Source organism: Balaenoptera ricei, chromosome 15 (genome assembly GCF_028023285.1).
Source record: "Balaenoptera ricei isolate mBalRic1 chromosome 15, mBalRic1.hap2, whole genome shotgun sequence".
NCBI classification, from domain to species: Eukaryota; Metazoa; Chordata; class Mammalia; order Artiodactyla; family Balaenopteridae; genus Balaenoptera; species Balaenoptera ricei.
The window spans coordinates 21787494-21807274 of record NC_082653.1 but is presented as its reverse complement, the minus strand read 5'-3'; the positions used below and the strand labels follow the sequence as shown (position 1 = coordinate 21807274).

General features: G+C 41.4%; 1 protein-coding gene across 4 annotated transcripts in view; it reads left to right on the top strand.

The window, feature by feature from the left end:
• The window catches only part of RPRD1B (regulation of nuclear pre-mRNA domain containing 1B), a 107727-nt gene that overhangs the window by 51309 nt on the left and 36637 nt on the right, over nucleotides 1–19781 (top strand). Inside the window, exon 7 of one of the 4 annotated variants that reach the window (XM_059898984.1) lies at nucleotides 1484–4170. The exons of the other annotated variants lie outside the window; for them this stretch is intronic. Within the exon in view, the coding sequence (XP_059754967.1) occupies nucleotides 1484–1633 (150 nt within the window). The 3' untranslated portion in view covers nucleotides 1634–4170. Of the gene's footprint in view, nucleotides 1–1483; nucleotides 4171–19781 lie in introns of those variants that run through there. 4 annotated transcript variants of the gene reach the window in all.

Below are 19781 nucleotides of genomic sequence, written 5' to 3'. Positions count from 1 at the left end.
AGTAAGTGTTCTTCATTTAACCTTTTTCCTGTCTTATCACTCTTCCTAGGAGTGCTTAAGCTTATGCCCTCAAACCCTTTGCCTCTCTAAGTGTGCATAGGTGTCTGGCATGAAGGAATCTGGAACTTGAAGAAAAACCTTACGGGTGGTCCAGTTCCTTCAGTTTTCAGATAAAGAAGGATGAAGGAAAGGAGGGAACACGTCCACAGTCACACAGAAACTAAAAGAGCCAGAACTAAACCCAGGGCTTTGAGTCTCAGCCCTGTGCTTTCTGTTACCTTCCTGCAGGAGACGCTTTAGTCACCAAGGGCCCAGCCTCAGGAACCTCCTTATCCTTGCAGAAACACCAAGGAGGGTGACACAGTTAGAGGGAAAAAGTCAAGCCCCAAAGGGGTTGTAAACCACAGATCTCACATGGCCCAGAGTTGTTACTCCATACAGATTTACCAAGAAGACCTTTTAGCTGGGAGCTGAGGAAAGAAAATAGTATGTTCAGTTCCTGTCATCAGGGGAGTCATATTTTAGGGAAACAGAGAAGTCTTGTATGTATGGAGAGAGTACCTAAGAGCAGTCTGTTAGGGGCGCAGTGCACAGGAAAGCCAGTGGAGATGGGGACCAATGCCTTGGATAAGGAGGAAAGATTTTTCTAGAGCAGTGGGACTCAGCAAGTAGGCGAAGGAGTGGAGTCAGGACTTTGCCAGGACCAGGAGAAGAAAGAGATCCCTTCAGGCTTGAGGGGAATCCTGAACAAATGGCCTATGCAAGCTCTGGCATGTGCATGGGGGGTTGGGAAGTTGTAAGAAGTAACATTTGGGCAGGAGCTAATTTTAGAAGATCTTGCTGCTGGGAGCAGTCATGGAGATAGTGCCGTGCCATGCTTCCCTTTCTCAGAGGAGTGACTTGAAAGCCGGGCTTCTGGAAGATAAGTCTGTTCAGGGGAGTCTACTAGAAGGCGTCAGCTGGGCCTTGCTGCAGTTCTCAGGTGTGGAACAAGGAAGTCCTGGACACAGGCGGTGGCGGTGGGAATTTTGAGCTTCTGTAGTCCTTGTCTACGAAGATAATAACTCTGGGTTAATCTAAGTTTAACACACAAAATATAGCTTTATAGTGGTTTTCCTAGCCATGTCTAGGTGGAGTTTTCAAAATGATTGTAAAGCTTAGGCTTTATTTTATTTTATAAAGTATTCTGAAATAAGAACCAAAGACACTGCAAATACAAAACATCACTTTTTACTTCCAAATCTCAAGTGCTTAGTTGAATACCATTTCATTCACTGTTGCCACTATTGAACTCTTGAGCTTTCCTTTTTTTATTTAAAGTTTTGCCTTTTGAGAGTTTGAATGAATGTTTAGCTGAATGGGGGAGGGGCTGTCTGGTGAGGAGCACACAGAGCAAGAAGGTGAGAGTACCTGTATCTGCTCTTTAAACCTGGCCATCAGCACACACAGACTTAACTGCACTGTGTTCTCTTTGTCTCCTTAGGAATATAAACAGAAGCTTGCTCGGGTAACCCAGGTCCGCAAGGAACTCAAGTCCCATATTCAGAGCTTGCCAGACCTCTCGTTGCTGCCCAACGTCACAGGGGGCTTGGCCCCCCTGCCCTCTGCTGGTGACCTGTTTTCAACTGACTAAGGCAGGTGTCATGCCCCAGACTCCCATCTGTACCAGCAGAAAGAAGAGGGCAAGTCATGGTTGGAAATAACCTAGTAGCCCCTGGTTCTATCCCTCTTTCTGCTCGGCCCCCCCAGCCTCAAGAAAGAACCGCAGGGTCTGATTCTCCTCTCCAGCCTCTCCTGTTGAGCACAATTGAGGACAGTGGCGAATGGAATCCAGTTTAGATTTATATTTGGAAAGAATACAAACTCACTTCATGTTTCCATGCCCCTGTTGGTTTTCCGTTCTTAGCTCTCTCTTTACACCCAAGAAGTTATGAAAATCATGTGTAGAAGAATCTTGTCTCTCACGACAGCATTGTGTCATGAAAGCAGCTTCTCTTTTCTGAGTTGGGCTTGTTCAAGTCCACTTGAACTTCCACTGAGGGACTCATTTCTGGAGTCGTTGGCTTTCCTGGCTGCCATCCACCCCAGAGATTGGAGGCCCAACTGTTGAGCAGCTTTGCCATAAAGAGTTTGCCAAATCTCGGATCCTCCCTTACTGTGACTTATAGCAATGCGTAGTCAAAGGTGTGACTTATAGCAATGCGTAGTCAAAGGTGTGACTTATAGCAATGCGTAGTCAAAGGTTGGGTGCATTTGTGAGCAGACTAGAGGATCTAGCAATAAGATTCAAAGCTGATCTGGGACATCAAGTCATAGGTCAGAGAACGACTAACAGGGATCACAAGCATGAATTAAAAATAAGTTATTTGCTTTAGGTTCCTATCCAACAACCTTCCCAGGCTGCACTTATCAAGGGTGCCACCCACGGTCAGAGAGCACGTTCCTAGAAACATGATCTTTGCCCCAGTTGGTTGTGAAGGCGGTTGTTAGAAATGGCACTGTGGGCCCCCAAAGCTAAAGGCATTCTGGGAGTCCGGGCTCTGCGTGGGTGTTGCTTTGACCCTTTCTTTTGGGGAGTTGGGCACACACTAACATTTAATTCACTGCGTGGGCACATGTCCACAGCATGGTGACTAAACTTGAAAATCTCCCCTGCAAATATGACACTCTGTGCATGCTTGTCTGTCCTTTAGTTCACACCACTGCACTTGTCCTTGTGCCCCTAGGAGGAGGAGTACTTTGTGTCAGATGTTACTGAATAGCTCATCTCGGGAAGGGGGAAAGTGAGGGATATTAATTGGGGGTCTTAATTCCATTATCATGCCAGCTGACATTATGACTATATAATGTAGTTAGAAAGGATTATTACCTTGCTTTTAGTAAAGGTTAGGCCTGCTGACTGTAAGTCATTCTAATTTGGCAGGCTTATTTTTGACATTGGAAAGGGCAGAAAACAATTTGCCCCAATAGTGTAATAGGAATTATAGCCCAGAGGCTGAAATCCAAAAGCTATAAAAAGGAATTCAGTGGAGGGGGCTTCAGAATCTCCATTATTTTGAGTTGCTCTTTTCAGGATTACCAAAAAGCCAATTACATGTAATTTTACATGTTTAGCGTGTTAGAACATAACGTCTGTTTTTAAAAGTGTAACAGGCTTCCCTTCAAGAAGCTCTCTTGCCTGCCATGAAGTGAAAATGATAAAAAGTCATAGCAGGTACGCAGTTTAACTCTGTGTAGAACCTAGTAGCATTTAAGCTATTTTTCAGATTGAATACGGTCTGTGTGTTGTTTGCATATTGACACTGCCTGTTGTCCTGTCATTACTAAATTAATGAGTCTATATATAAAGTTTTTCTCCCAGAGGCCACAGGGCAGTAAATGACTTTTACTAAAATTGCAAAATAAATTCCAGTCTTTGCTGTTTCTATATATAAGCCCCCTGCCCGCGTGGTGTGCTGCTTCAGCCCCGCAGAGGAGCTTGCTTTTGAACAGACCCATCTTGCACAGACTCTGTGCTTTCTTTCACCAGGGAAGCAAAGTCTTACCAGCCACAAACCAGCCAAAAAGGTGTAGTGGATATCTGCTCTCATCAGCTAGGTGAAAATGTTACAACATAATGGATTTTGCCCACTGCTCTGTTTTATCTGATTGAGTCTTTGACTAGAAATTGGTGCATAATCATTACAGGAGAGCAAGAAATGAAACTGTAGCAATTATGTAAATGAATGTGTTGGCCTCTTAACACCTGTTACTAGTGGACTTCCTGTAAGGAAGTTAGTTCTGTTTTTTTGTTCAACAAAATGTGCTTTTGTTTTTTAACTCTTAATTCTCCCACATCCTCCCCAGGAGTGCTTTTTACTTCATTTGTTTAATTTAAATGAACCTTTCTCCTTGTATGTGTGAGGTGATCTGGCAGGGCGGGATGGGTGGGTTTTGTTCTGTGTTCTCCTATACTTAGGGCATCCGTCGGCCTCCAGGACCTTTCCTTTAGGTCTTCTTCCTCAGAAAGTCTTCAATCTTCCTTTGTTTTTTGTTCTGTTTTTTTTCTTAAAGAGTATTTTTAAAGCTTAAATTTGTATATTAATTTAGGACTTTATTTAGAAGTATAGGCTGCCATTGGCGGTAGCAGTATATTCTGAAATGTCTCATAGATATATATTTTTGAATAAAGATGGTGTTGTTGAATGACATTGTGTAACGTTTCTTTTCCCTCCCCTGTTAGGGAACACCCAAAGCTTTGTTTGTAATCAGTGGGTAATTAGTAATCAACAATAGAGATTGTGCTGTCTCTGCGGAGTCTTGTCTCTTAGGAGTTTTTGTGACTGTTTAGTAGCCCATAAATACTCAGCACTTAGATAGTATTTTTTTTTTTTTTTTTTCCTAAAGTCCTTTTTTTTTTAAATTTATTTTATTTATTTTTGGCTGTGTTGGGTCTTCATTTCCGTGCAAGGGCTTTCTCCAGTTGTGGCGAGCGGGGGCCACTCTTCATCACGGTGCGTGGGCCTCTCACTGTCACGGCCTCTCCCGTTGCGGAGCACAGGCTGCAGACACGCAGGCTCAGTAGTTGTGGCTCACGGGCCTAGCCGCTCCACGGCATGTGGGATCTTCCCAGACCAGGGCTCGAACCCGTGTCCCCTGCATTGGCAGGCAGACTCTCAACCACTGTGCCACCAGGGAAGCCCTAGATAGTATTTTTTGGTTCTTTCCAGGGGGTTAATTAGCCAATTCACACAGTACACAGGAGAGGTACCTTCATAGTTTTATCTTCATTGTACAGAAGTGGGATTGATGGAGAGAGGTTAAATGACTCTTTCCCTAGTACCACACGGTCTCCGACAGATTAAAACTTGGAAGTTCTTTGATTTCAGCACTTGTGTTCGTACCACTAGGCCTCCTAAGAGAGATTTGATTTTGGCAGTACAGTGAAAACCACTCTGAACAGTAAAATAAACATGTGAGATAATTGCAAACCCAAGTGGTATGTCTTTTAAAAACATTTTTTGTGGGTTTCTTTTCACTTTTAAATTCAGTGAGAGCATATTGACTATTATTGGTTAAAACTCAAAATAACAAAAAATGGTTTGCAATACTTTCCTTTGAAGCAATTGATATGTTTAGAAGGATGATTTTAACCTTTCTTACTGGATGAGGGCAGCATTTACCAAAAGAAGTACAGTTACCAGTTTATCCCGTTTATCTCACGACGCAAAAAAACTGCCGTAGCCCTGGTCCTTCAAGGCTAAATGCAGCCCAAGATGAAGATCAGATTTGGAAAGTTGAGACTATGTATTAACCAAGTTCTGTCTTAAAATATAAAGGTTGAATGTAATATGTGAATCTCAGGAGACAAGATCTCCTTCTGTGTCCCCAGGTTTCATGGCCTAGTTAATGTCTTCACTCCTGCCTATAAATAGTAAGTCCATAATTCCTCTGGTTTAATTAGCACTTCAGGCTACAAAATGTGACTCTGAGGTCCTCAGAGCTGAGGATGGAACTAACTACCCAAGAGTTCATGAATCTGTCAAAATGCTTAACCTCTGTGATTAGAGCCATTAACAGTGTGACCTTCCTAGGCAAGGTGCTTTCCTCTCTGGGCCTCAGTTTTCTTATCTTTGAAGTGTGTTGGACTAAATTGTTTCTGGACACCTGCCAGCCCTAAAGCATATGATTGTTGTCTTGCAGGAGAAGAATGCAGGACTGAAGTCTGAGAATGCTGGATGGCATTTGCTGGGTTCTCAATAGTATTTGATAGATAGAGTAATAATATCATCATTGTGCTGTATACGCTTATTTTTTAAAAAGTTTACATGAAATCCTGGAGACTGTGAGGATCAGAACACGAGACAGTGCCAAGACTAGGAAGATGAGAGTAAACACAGTAGCTCACTGTCTGGGGACAAACAGTCTGTGTTTGGTTTATTTGAGATCTTTAAGAAAAAGCCACCCTCCAACCTGGTTTGCTGTCTTGCTTTCTCTTAAGATCATTCATCTAGCTAAACTCATTTCTCATTGCCACCTCTGTGGGATTTTCCATTTAAAAATCATTTTTCCACTCTGAGGCACAGATTCAATTAAGAATCCTTTATTCTCCTGTACAGTATATTAGGATTCGCACAGCTTTATCTAGTGTTGAAAGCCCAGTTTGTTCAGTTTTTTAAGACTCTGAGACAGTTATTTTACAGTAAGAATTCACTTCTACCCCTGGTTTGATAAATCTTAAAATTAGCAGTATGCATTAGAATTTACCTAATACTTTTTACAAATAAGAGGCAGCTGTAGCAAATGATAACCCCCATCTTCTGATCTCCTCTCACTGTGATGACCTTGGGCAAGTCCCTCAGCCTTTCAGGACCTCAGCTGCTGCTTAAAGGAAATGAGTGAGGTTGACTAAACCTATGAAGTCCTTTCCAGATCTAAAGTTCTGTGACTAGGCTTTCAGAATATTTCTTCCTATTGAGAATCTTACTAATAATACCTCACTCTGTAGATTTTTAAATGCCAGTTATCTGTATGAACTCATGAAATCGATAAGGTAGTTATAAGCATACCTATTAATAACTTTAAATGAGATGTTTGTAAAAAGGACCTAGTACCATGTCTGGGACAAAGTAGGGGCTCAATAGTAGCTGTTACTATATTCAAATGATTGTAGTTATTTAAATGCACATGTAACAAGAGGTTAAAATAGATGTTTTTTGCAAGGCAGCAATAGATACCACATAAGTATACCATATGCTGTATTTATAATGGAGATGGTCGAAAACCTGTAGCCATCTTAAACTCCCTCACCCACATCAACGATATAAAAGAAGAGCTAAGGGCTTCCCTGGTGGCGCGGTGGTTGAGAGTCTGCCTGCCAATGCAGGGGACACGGGTTCGAGCCCTGGTCTGGGAGGATCCCACATGCCGCGGAGCAACTGGGCCCGTGAGCCACAACTACTGAGCCTGCGCGTCTGGAGCCTGTGCTCCGCAACAAGAGAGGCCACGATGGTGAGAGGCCCGCGCACGGCGATGAAGAGTGGCTCCCACTTGCCGCAACTAGAGAAAGCCCTTGCACAGAAACGAAGACCCAACATAGCAATCAGTCAATCAATCAATAAATAAATCTTTAAAAAAAAAAAAAAAAAAAAAAAAAAGAAGAGCTAAGAGTTGAAGAAGGAGAATTTTTGGTGGGGATTTCTTTGAAGAGAGCCATTTGTGTGTTTGGAGTCTCCTCAGCAAGAGTAATGGGTGCCAGTTGCCCCTCACCTCAAGGCTAGGGAAAAGGGCCTCACTGGAGCTTAATGTGCATCCCCTGTAGGGTGACAATCTGATAAACTATACAGACCCCGGCCTGGAAAAATCTAAAGGATGAGATACCAGTGGCTGGCTGGGTGCTTTGATGATGGAGCAAAGGAGAGGTGGCAGAGGTGGGTGCAGCCTCCACTCCCAGAGCTTGTTGGGCCGGGGATGTGTCTCTGCCTCCTGAGGACCAGATGTGGGCTGCGTGCAAGAGAACTGGCACAGGGTCATCTCAGAGCCTGAGCAAGAGGCGAGGGTTTCCTCCAGGAGATGAACTTCCAACTCGCGGTGCTGATGAAGGATCAAAAAGCAGAGTCATGGGGGAAGTCGTCACCCCTGAGGGCTCCCTGGGGCATGAAGATGGCATGACAGGGAGAGAAGAGAGGACGGATGAGCCACCCTGAGGAGCGTTGGAGGAGGCCACATGAGAAAGACAGTTAAACTCTTGCCAAGTCAGTGCCCAGTCACCACAAAACCTCAACTAAGGATGTTTTCTTGCTTTGCCTTCATTTCCTTACTCCCACGGCCCTACCCCTGGAGAGTCAGAAACCTTAATACACAAAGAAGGCCTCACTTCCCTGATGCTGGCTTCTGGCCTGCAGCAGGCCCAGAGAAGGCCTCAACTTCAAATGATAAGCCATTTTGATTTTAATGGAATTGGACGTTTAAATTTCTGAACTGAGACTGTTTTGCATCTTAAGTGTGACTACAGGATGATATGATGATGATGTAAGATTGACTAGAGAAGTTGTAGAGGCCTGATTTTCTTCTAGAACTAAGGGATACGCTAGTCCCACAAGTTGGATTTCAGGAGACGGTAGGAGACAAAAAGTTGCTTTGTGATTGTAATTCCACAAGCCTACTTGTTTATCGCAATGGTTACACATATTTATTTTATGACCTTTAATTCTTTTAATTTTTGAATTTTATTTATTTTATTTTTGGCTGCTTTGGGTCTTCGTTTCTGCGCGTGGGCTTTCTCTAGTTGCGGCGAGCGGGCGCTACTCTTCGTTGCGGTGCTCAGACTTCTTATTGCGATGGCTTCTCTTTTTGTGGAGCACGGGCTCTAGGCGCGCAGGCTTCCGTAGTTGTGGCACACGGGTTCAGTAGTTGTGGCTCGCGGGCTCTAGAGCACAGGCTCAGTAGTTGTGGTGCACAGCCCTAGTTGCTCTGCGGCATGTGGGATCTTCCCAGACCAGGGCTCGAACCCATGTCCCCTGCATTGGCTGGCAGATTCCTAACCACTGCGCCACCAGGAAAGCCCAACCTTTAATTCTTGATTCATTGTTTTATTTTTGTTAACTTAAAAAGTTCCATTTCCACATCTTCAATTTGTTTCTTAATTAGTAAGTTCAAGAATTATCCTTCTCTGTGTATTTGAACACTTTTTTAAATTGTAGTAAAATGCGCAATATAAATTAACCATTTTAACCATTTTAAAAGTGTACGATTCATTGGTATTTAATACATTCATGATGTTGTGCAACCATCACAACCTAGTTTTAGAATATCTTCATCCCCTCAAAAGGAAACCCCATAGTCATTAAGCAGTCACTCCTACTCCCAACCCCCTGGCAACCACTAATTTGCTTTTTGTCTTTATGAAATTGCCTATTCTCGATATTTAATATAAATGGAATTTTACAACATGTGATCTTTGCGTCTGGCTTTGTCCATTCACCATAGTGTTTTCAACATTCATTCATGTTATAGCATTTATCACAATTTTATTTTTTTAATGGTTGAATAATATTCCATTGTATGGCTATCCATCAATATTTATCAGTCAGTTTATGGACATTTGAGTTTTTTTTATCTTCTATTGTCAGTAGTGTTGCTATGAATATTCTTGTACAAATTTTTGTTTGAACACCTGTTTTCAGTTCTTTTAGATACATACCTTGGAGTGGAAATCCTGGGTCATATGATAGCTCTGTGTTTAACTAATTGAGGAACCACCAAATGATTTTCCACAATGGCTGCACCATTTACATTTCCATCAGCAATGGATGAGGGTTCCAATTTCTCCACATCCTTGCTGTGTTAGGGTTTTCCAGAGAAATAGAAGCAGTAGGATATTGATATATGTAGGTAGGTAGGTAGGTAGGTAGCTAGCTAGCTAGCTAGCTAGCTAGCTAGCTAGATAGGGATTTATTTTAAGGAATTTGCTCACAGTTGTGGAGGCTTAGTAAGTCCAAAATCTGCAGGGTAGGCCAGCACCTGGAGACCCAAGAAAGAGGTGCAGTTTGAGTCCAAAGACAGTCTGCTGGCATAATTCCTTCTTGCTCAAGGGGACATGTCAGTCTTTGTTTTATTAAGACCTTTGGTGGGTTACCCACATTGTGGAAGGTAATCTGATTTTCTCAAAAGTCCATCCATTTAAATGTTAATCTCATCCTAAAAACACCACAGAAACATCCAAAATAATGTTCAACCAAATATATGGGCACCGTGGCCCAGCCACATAAAATTAACCATCACATTTGCCAACACTTGTTATTTTCCATTTCTAAAATTATAGCTGTGTTGGTGTCCTAAGGCTCCATAAGAAAGTACCACAAACTGGGTAGCTTAAAACAGAAAATTCATTGTCTCACAGTTCTGGAGGCTAGAAATCCAAAATCAAGGTGTTCACAGGGCCATGCTCCCTCTAAGTCACTACGGGAGGATCCTTCCTTGCCTGCTCCAGTTTCTGGTAGCCCCAGGCATTCCTTGGCTTGTGGTAGCATGACTCTAATCTCTGACTCCATCTTCACATGACCATCTTCCCTCTGTGCCTTTGTCCGAATTTCCCCCTTTTATAAGTAAACCAGTCATATTAGATTGAGGCCCACCTTAATCACCTCATCTTAACTTGATTACATCTATGAAGTCCTTATTTCCCAATAAGGTCAAAGTCTCAGATACCAGGGGTTAGTACTTCAACATATTTTGCAGGGGAGGGGACACAATTCAACCCATAACAATAGCTATCCTAGTGGGTATGAAGTACTCTCTCATTGTGGATTTGATTTGCATTTTCCTAATGACTAATGACATTGTGCTTCTTTTCATGTGCTTAATATTCTTTGTATATCTTTGGAGAAATGTCTATTCAGGTCCTTTGCCCATTTTTGAATTGGGTTGTCTCTGTTGTTGAGTTGTAAGAGTTCTTTATATATTTTGGATACTAGACTGTTATCAGATACATGGTTTGCAGATATTTTCTCCTATGCTGTAGGTGTCTTTTCACTCTCTTGATAGTGTCGTTTGATGTATATAAGTTTTAAATTTTGATGAAGTCTATGATCTATTTTTTCTTGTGCTGTTTGTGCTTTTGGTGTTATATTTAAGTAAACACTGCAGATCCAAGGTCATGAAAGTTTACTCCTATGTTTTCTTCTAGGATTTTACACTTTTAGCTCTTATATTTAGGTCATTGGTGCATTTTTTAGTTAGTTTTTGTGTACGGTGTGAGGTAAGAGTTCAACTTCATTCTTGCTTATGGATATTCAGTTATCTCACCCAGTACCATTTGTTGACGAGATTATTTTTTCCCCTTGAGTGGTCTTGGCACCCTTGTCAAAATTTTGAACACTTTAAAAAGTGAATTTAAAGGTTAAGTAATCGGTTGTGTCTTGATCAATTCGAGTTAACCTTGAAGATCTTTTCCTAGTTCAACTTTTCATAAAATCTTGACAGAGCCTAACTTCCTGGTAGAATTGTGAAACTCAAAAATATTCATGAACTAACTCCCAACACAATTTTCTTAAACTGTCTCTAACAACTTTTAATGAAGTCACCATCTATTAGTTAAATGATATTTTAAAGTGTAAACCAATGGTGAAAACAACTAGGATAGAGACTTTCAGTTCCACCCGTGAAGGATTAAGCGCTGTGGGAATTGCCTTCCGCCATAAACAACTAGAAAAGCAGACAAAATATATGAGACAAACGTTTTCAGACATTGGACATCAGGAAGCATTGGGACATCTCAGGGCTGTGACTCCCTGAGAGAAGGAAAACACACAGGAAGAGGTGGATCGCCCATCTTACTCATTTAGGATTTTTCCAGTCTTCACAGAGGTGGGGAACCAGACGCCCACTGTATCACTGAACTGGGAGACAGGGGTCAGAGTTCAGGAAAGCTGAGGCAGCTAAAATTTACATGGAGAAATAACAGAGAGAAGGTAGCTTCATAGAGGCAGAGCTCAGAAGATCTGCAGAGGGCTCCCTTGACCCTTAGGTAAGTTCTGATCAGGACATGTGTGGGATGAAACTCCATGCCACCAGAGAAAGAAAAAACAGAAAGCAGTAATTCGAAGGGCCAAGTAATTCCCAGGGCTCACATAGATCTGGGAATAGTTGAAGTTTCTGCTAGCCAGAGAAGAGACATTGTAATACACAGTGTTGGATAGAATCCTGAAAAGGTCATGCCTTTGTGGTGGGGCTAAAGTAGTCCTAGAGTAAAGGTTGCTTTTAGCCTGCCATAAAACAAGCTCAGTATTAATCCTCAAACTGATCTGCAAGTAACTGCTTGGCAGAACAAAGTCCAGCACTGTTTAAAGAAATACAACAGCACTCAACAATGTAAAGTTTATTATGTTTGGCACAAAAAAAAATCACCAAAGTAGCAGAAAAATATGATCAGAACCAGGAGAAAAATAATTCAACGGATCCAAAATGACACAGATGATAGAATTAGCTGACAAAGATTTTAAACATATTATTAACATTATAAATACTCAAGGATATATAAAGGAAAACATGAACATAATGAGGAAAGACATAGAATGTATTTTTTAAAAATCCAAATCAAATTTTTGGAGATGATACACAGACTATCTGAAATAAAAATAAACTGAATGGGATTAACAGCAGAAGAAATTAGACCCTGCAGAAGAAAAGATCAGTGAAATTAAAGGCATGGAAATAGATATTATTCAAAATGAAGCACAAAGAGAAAATACTGGAAAAGGAATGAAAAGAGTAGCCTGTGAAACAATACCAACTGTCAAAAGTACATACCAGAAGGAGTGGAAAGAGAGAAAGAGACAGAAAACATATTTGAAGAAATAATGGCCATTCCCCAAATATGATAAAAATGATAAAGGGGGGCTTCCCTGGTGGCGCAGTGGTTGAGAATCTGCCTGCCAATGCAGGGGACACGGGTTCGAGCCCTGGTCTGGGAGGATCCCACATGCCGCGGAGCAACTAGGCCCCTGAGCCACAATTGCTGAGCCTGCGCGTCTGGAGCCTGTGCTCCGCAACAAGAGAGGCTGCGATGGTGAGAGGCCCGCGCACCGCGATGAAGAGTGGCCTCCACTTGCCACAGCTGGAGAAAGCCCTCGCACAGAAACGAAGACCCAACACAGCCATAAAATAAATAAATAAATAAATTTAAAAAAAAAATGATAAAGGGGCATAGGTCCAAGAAACTCAGTAGTCCTCAAGAAGAATAAACGTGAAAAAGACTTACATCGTAAGGCACATCATAGTGAAATTGCTAAACCACTGATAATGAATAAGAAGAAACATACACCAAGGAACAAAGATCAGAGTAGCAGCAGACTTCTCATCATAAACTATGCAAACCAGAAAGGAATGGCATGACGCCTTTAAAGTGTTGAAAGGGGGGGAAAAATGTAGAATTCTGTATTTAGCAAAAATGTCCTTAAAAAATGGGTGGGGGTGTGGCCAAGATGGCAGAGTAGGAAGACCCTGAACTCACCTCCTCCCACAGGCATGCCAAAATTATAACTGTTTAGAGAGCAACTATCTATGAGAACAACTTGAAGGCTAGCAGAAAAGATTTTCCACAACTAACGACATAAAGAACTACAACAAGATGGGTAGGAGGGGTGAAGATACAGTAAAGCCAGGACCCACACACCCAGGTAGGTGACCCACAGTTGAGATCATGATCACAATTGCAGAGGTTCTTCCCAAGGAGCGAGAGATCTGAGCCCACATCAGGCTACCCAGCCTAGGGGTCCTGCACCGAGAAGATAAGCCCTAGAACATTGACTTTGAAGGCCAGCAGGCTTGCATACAGGAGAGCTGGAGAGCTATGGGAAATAGTTCGCTCTTAAATGGTGCTCACAAAATGTGACATGTTCCAGGTCCCAGTGCAGAGGCAGTAATTTGAAAGGAGCCTGGATCAGACCCTCATGTTGACTTTAGAGAGCCTCCTGGAAAGGCAGGAGGCAATTGGGATTCACCTTGGGGACACAGACACTGGAGGCAGCCATCTGGGGAAGCTTGTTCTACCACGAGGACACTGGTGGTGGCAAGCATCACTTTGCAATCTTCTCTCTAACCCATTAGTGCCAGGGTTTTACCCACCCGCCAGCAGGCCAGCACCAGTCCCAGGACCCCCCAAACCAAGCAGTCAGCTGCCCCAGAACCCAACCCTGCCCACCAGTGGACCAGCAGCCACTGCACAAGGCAAGGCCTGGCAGCCAACCAGACCAGGGCCCAGCACCCACCTACTAGCACACCCATAGTAGTAGGCCCTGTTACAACAAAAGGGCCCATGCTGCCCACATAGGGGACACCCCTAGAGCATACAGCTCTCGTGACCAGAGGGGAGTGTGATGCTGGGCCCCATAGGACATCTCCTACATAAGGCCGCTTCTTCAAGATAAGGAAACATAACCAACCTATCTAATATACAGAAATAAACACAGGCAAAATGAGAAGACATAGGAATATGTTCCAGACGAAGGAACAAGACAAAACTCCAGAAGATCTAAGTGAAGTGGAGATAATCAGTCTACGCCCTAAAGAGTTCAAAGTAATGATCATAACGACACTCAACAAACTCAGGAGAAGAATGAATGAACATGTGAGAAGATTAATGAAGAGTGCGAAAATATAAAGAACTAAATAGGGCTGAAGAATACAATAACTGAAATTTAAAAATACACTAGAAGGAAGCAACAGTAGATTAGATGATACAGAGGAACAGCTGCGAACTGGAAGACACAGTGAAATTACCCAAGCTGAACAGAACAAAGAAAAAAATAATTTAAAACAATGAAGATAGTTTAAGAGACCTCTGGGTCAACGTCAAGCATATTAACATTTCTGTTACAGGGGACCCAGAAAGAGAAGGGGGGTTGCTATTTGAAGAGATAATAGCTGAAAATTTTTTTAACCTAGGAAAGGTAACAGACATCTAGGTCCAGGAAGCACAGAAAGTCCCAACTAGATGAACCCAAAAAGGTCCACACCAAGACACATTATAATTAAACTGGCAAAAAAAAAAAGAGAGAATCTTAAAAGCAGCAAGAGAAAAGCAACCAGTTACATAGAAGGGAACTCCCATTAGACTATCAGCTGACTTTTCAGCAGAAACTTTGCAGGTCAAAAGGGAATAGCATGATATATTTAAAGTGATGAAAGGAAAAAACCTACAACCAAGAATACTCTACCCAGCAAGACTATTATTTAGATTTGAAAGAGAGATCAGGAGTTTCACAGGGACTTCCCTGGTGGTCCAGTGGTAAAGAATATGCCTTCCAATGCAGGGGACGTGGGTTTGATCCTTGGTCGGGGAACTAAGATCCCACATGTCACAGGGCAACTAAGCCCTCGCACCACAACTGTTGAGCTCGCGCACCTCAATGAGAGAGCCCACGTGCCACAAACTACAGAGCCCACACATTCTGGAGCCCATGCGCTACAACTACAGAGCCCATATGCCCTGGAGCCTGCATGCCACAACTAGAGAGAGAAAACCACACACCACAACTAGAGAGAAGCCCGCGCGCCACAATTAGAGAGAAGCCTGAGCGCCGCAACGAAGAGACTGCATGCCAAAATGAAAGGTCCCGCATGCCTCAACGAAGATCCTGCGTGCAGCAACTAAGACCTGACACAGCCAAAAAAATAAAGAAAATAAATAAATATTTTTAAAAAGTTTCACAGTTAAGGAAAAGCTAAAATAGTTCAGCACTAGCTTTACAAGAAATGTTAAAGGGACTTCTCTAAGCAGAAAATATTACAACTAGATATATGAAAATTATAAAAGGAAAAATCTTATTGGAAAAGGCAAACATATAGTAAAGGTAGTAGATCAATCACTTATAAAGTTAACAGGAAGGTTAAAAGTCAAAAGTAGTAAAATCATCTATATCCACAATAAGTAAGGGATAAACAAAACATAAAGATGTAAAATATGATGTCAAAAACATTAAATATGGATAGGAGGAATAAAAATGCTTGGTTGTTAGAATGTGTTGAACTTAAGAGATCATCAGCTTAAAATAATCATATTTACATAGTTATCTATGAATCTCATGGTAACCACAAACCAAAAATCTATAATACACACACCAAAAAAAGAGAAAGGAATTCAAACACAACACTAAAGATAGTCATCAAATCACAAGGGAAGACAACAAAAGAAGAAAAAAGGAACAAAAAGGAACTACAAAAACAACCATAAAACAATAAACAAAATGGCAATAAGTACATACCTATCAATAATTAAATGTAAATGGACTAAATGCTCTATGAAAGACAGTGGCTGAATGGATAAAAAAACATGACCCATGTATATGCTGCCTACAAAGACTCACTTTAAATCTAAAGACACACACAGACTGAAAGTGAGGGGATGGTAAAATGAATTCCATTCAAATGGAAACTAAAAGAAAGCTGGGGTAGCAATGATTAGATAAAATAGACTTCAAAACAAAGACTGTAACAAGAGACAAGGAAGGACATTACATAATGATAAAGGGATCAATCCAACAAAAAGATATAACAATTTAAAATATATATTCACCCAACAGAGGAGCACCTAAATACATATGGCAAATAGTAACTATAAAGGGAGAAATTTGTAGTAACACAATAATAGTAGGGGACTTTAACACCCCACTTACATCAATGGACAGATCACCCAGATAGAAAATCAGTAAGAAAACCCTGGCCTTGACCAACACATTAGACCAGATTAACTTAGTAGATATCTTATAGAACATTTTTTAAAAAAATTTATTTTTGGCTGTGTTAGGTCTTCGTTTCTGTGCGAGGGCTTTCTCCAGCTGTGGCAAGCAGGGGCCACTCCCCATCGCGGTGTGCGGGCCTCTCACCACCGTGGTCCCTCCCGTTGCGGAGCACAGGCTCCAGACGCGCAGGCTCAGTAGTTGGTGGCTCACGGGCTCAGTTGCTCCACGGCATGTGGGATCCTCCCAGACCAGGGCTCGAACCCGTGTTCCCTGCATTGGCAGGCAGACTCCCAACCACTGCGCCACCAGGGAAGCCCTCTTATAGAACATTTTATCCAAAAGCAGCAAAGTACACATTCTTTTCAAGTGCACATAGAACATTCTTCAGGATAGATCACATGCTGGACCACAAAACAAGTCTCAATAAATTTAAGAAGATTGAAATCATATCAAGCATCTTTGTTGACCATGATGGTATGAGATGAGAAATAAAATACAAGGAAAAAGAAAACTGCATAAAACACAAACACATGGAGGCTAAACAGTATGCTACTAAACAAGCAATGGATTTTTAAAGAAATCAAAGAGGAAATTTTTCAAAAACCTGAGTGGGAGAAGGTGTGTGTGAACAATTTGGCGAAAAGAGGTTAATACCCAAAATATATAACTCATATCAAAAAAATACCCTATTTTTTTTTTAAATGGGCAGAGGGGAAAAAAAGGGCAGAGAACCTGAATAGACCTTTTTTTCCAAAGAAGACACACAAATGGCCAACAGACACATGAAAAGATGCTCAACATCACTAATCATCAGGAGAATGCAAATCAAACCACGATGAGATATTACCTCATACCTGTCAGAATGGCTATCAGCAAAAATACAAGAAATAACAAGCACTGGTGAGGATGTGGAGAAAAAGGGAACCCTCGTGCACTGTTGGTGGGAATGTAAATTGGTACAGCTACTATGGAAAACAGTATGGAGAGTCTTCAAAAAATTAAAAATAGAACTGCCATATGATCCAGCAGTTCCACTTCTGGGTATTTTTCTGAAGAAAACAAAAACACTAATTCTAAAAGAAACATGTGCCCCTATGTTCATTGCAGCATTATTTACAATAGCCAAGCTATGGAAGCAACCTAAGTGCCCATCAACAGATGAATGGATAAAGAAGATGTGGTGTATATACACAATGGAATATTACTCAGCTATAAAAAAGAATGAAATCTTGCCATTTGTGACAACATGGGTGGACCTAGAGTGTATTATGCTAAGTGAAATAAGTCAGAAGAAAGACAAATACCATATGATTTCACTATACGTGGAATCTAAAAAACAAACTGGAGAAACAAAACAGAAACAGACTCATAGATACAGAGGTCAAACTGGTGGTTGCCAGAGGGGATAGTGTGGAATGAAATAGGTGAGGGAGATTAAGAGGTATAAACTTCCAATTATAAAATAAATAAGTCATGGGATGTAATGTTTAGCATAGGGAATATAGCCAATAATATTGGAATAACTTTGTATGGTGACAGATGTTAACTAGACTTCTCGTGATCACTTTGTAATGTATAAAAATATTGAATCACTATATTGTACCCCTGAAACTAATATTGTAAGTCAATTTTACTTTAATTTTTAAAAAGAGAGAAAAAAATGAAGATGAAAGAAAAATGTTTTCAAAGCAACAAAAGCTGAAATAATTCATCACCAGTAGACCTGAACAATAAGAAATGGTAAAGGAAGTTTTTCAGACTGAAGAAGAATGATACCAAGATAGAAATCTGCATCTACATAAAGGAATGGAGATCACTGAAAATAACTCCATGGGGAAGTATATAATTTTTTTCTTATAATTTAAATGTCTTTAAAAGATAATTGAGGGACTTCCCTGGTGGTCCAGTGGTTAAGACTTCACCTTCCAATGCATGGGTGTGGGTTCAATCCCTGGTCAGGGAGCTAAGATCCCACATGCCTTGCGGCCAAAAAACCAAAACATAAAACAGAAGCAATATTGTAACAATTTCAATAAAGTCTTTAAAAATGGTCCACATCAAAAAGAAAATCTTAAAAAAAAGATAATTGTTTAAACAAAAATAATAATGTACTTAGAGTTTTATAACATACAAGAAAGCAAAATATATGACAACAAAAGCATAAAGTCAGAAGGGGGAGAAATGGAAGTATTATTATAAGGATCTTATAGTATTTGTGACGTGTTATAATGTCACTTGAGAGTAGAATGTGATAAGGTAAAAATATACACTAAAAAGTCTAAAACAACCATGAAAATAACAAACAGCTATAGCTAATAAGTGAACAGAGGAGATGCAATGAAATCATAAAAATCATTCAATTATTCCAAAAGAAGGCAGAAAAAGGAAAAAATGGAGCAAAGAATAGATGAGACATGTAGAAAACAAATAGCAAGATGATATGCTAAAATCTGATCATATCAGTAATCACATTAAATGTCTAAATACCTCAGTTAAAAGGCAGAGATAGTAAGAAATTTAAGGTGCATGGTTTCAGGTGTCGGAGTCACCAAGTAAGACACAGCTCCCATAGGCACTAGATGGAATGATGCTTTACTCACAGAAGAAAGCAAGACCTGCTTTAATAGTGAGCACTGGTTCCCCATGGTCAGCGGGTCCTGTCCTGCAGCTGACACAGGAAGATGGTCTGCATGCGCCCCTCTTGTGCTGCAGGAGGAAGACCCTGTTCCCTCTCCCCAGGAACAGATATAAGCAGTGGGGTTGGCCAGATGCCACTTAAGCAGAACAAAGACATATACATCAAACCTGTTAGCAGGGGAAAGATATTTGCAAACAAGGTGATATGCCCAGCACTAGCTGTGAGGGCTCCTTACCTTCCTGTAAGGAAATGTTTCAGGCCCCAGGAACGCGTTCATGCAACTGTGCAAGAGTCAACAGGCTGTGTATGACCACCTTTCCCAACATATTTACTATCTGACCCTTTACAAAAGTCTGCCCATCTCTGGATTAATGTAATATGTACTTCAGCCCAACAAGAGACCATGATGACTGCTGAATTATTGGGGTATGAATTAATGAGGTCTCCATGTATTTCCTAACATGTGCACTTTCAAAATATCAGTTGATTAGGTTAATTAGTTTTCATCTCCCTGGACCAGGAACCCACTGGGTAATTGTGGACTGTTAGATATGCATGTGAGCTCGAAGCCAGGTTAGAATGCATTTCACTTCCCTGGGTAGGATCTTTGTGATGTTGCTCCCCTGGAGGATTCCCCTTCAATTAAATCTGATGAGTCCACTCGGCACGCTCTAGGCTAGAGCAAAGAGCCCTGAACTTGGAACCCAGGTGAAGTCCCAACTCCATCACTGCAGAATGGAGTGACTTAAGACAAGTCACTTCACATCTCAGGTTGAGGCTGATTTTTCAGGGAGACATAGTATTTCCAGATCTCCCTGGAGATCTTCATCCCCGTGCTTAACATGAACAGCTGCACGGAGAGGCAGCACAGGGAGGTTACGGGCACCAGCTCCAGACTCCAGTGATCTGAGTTTGAGTCCCAG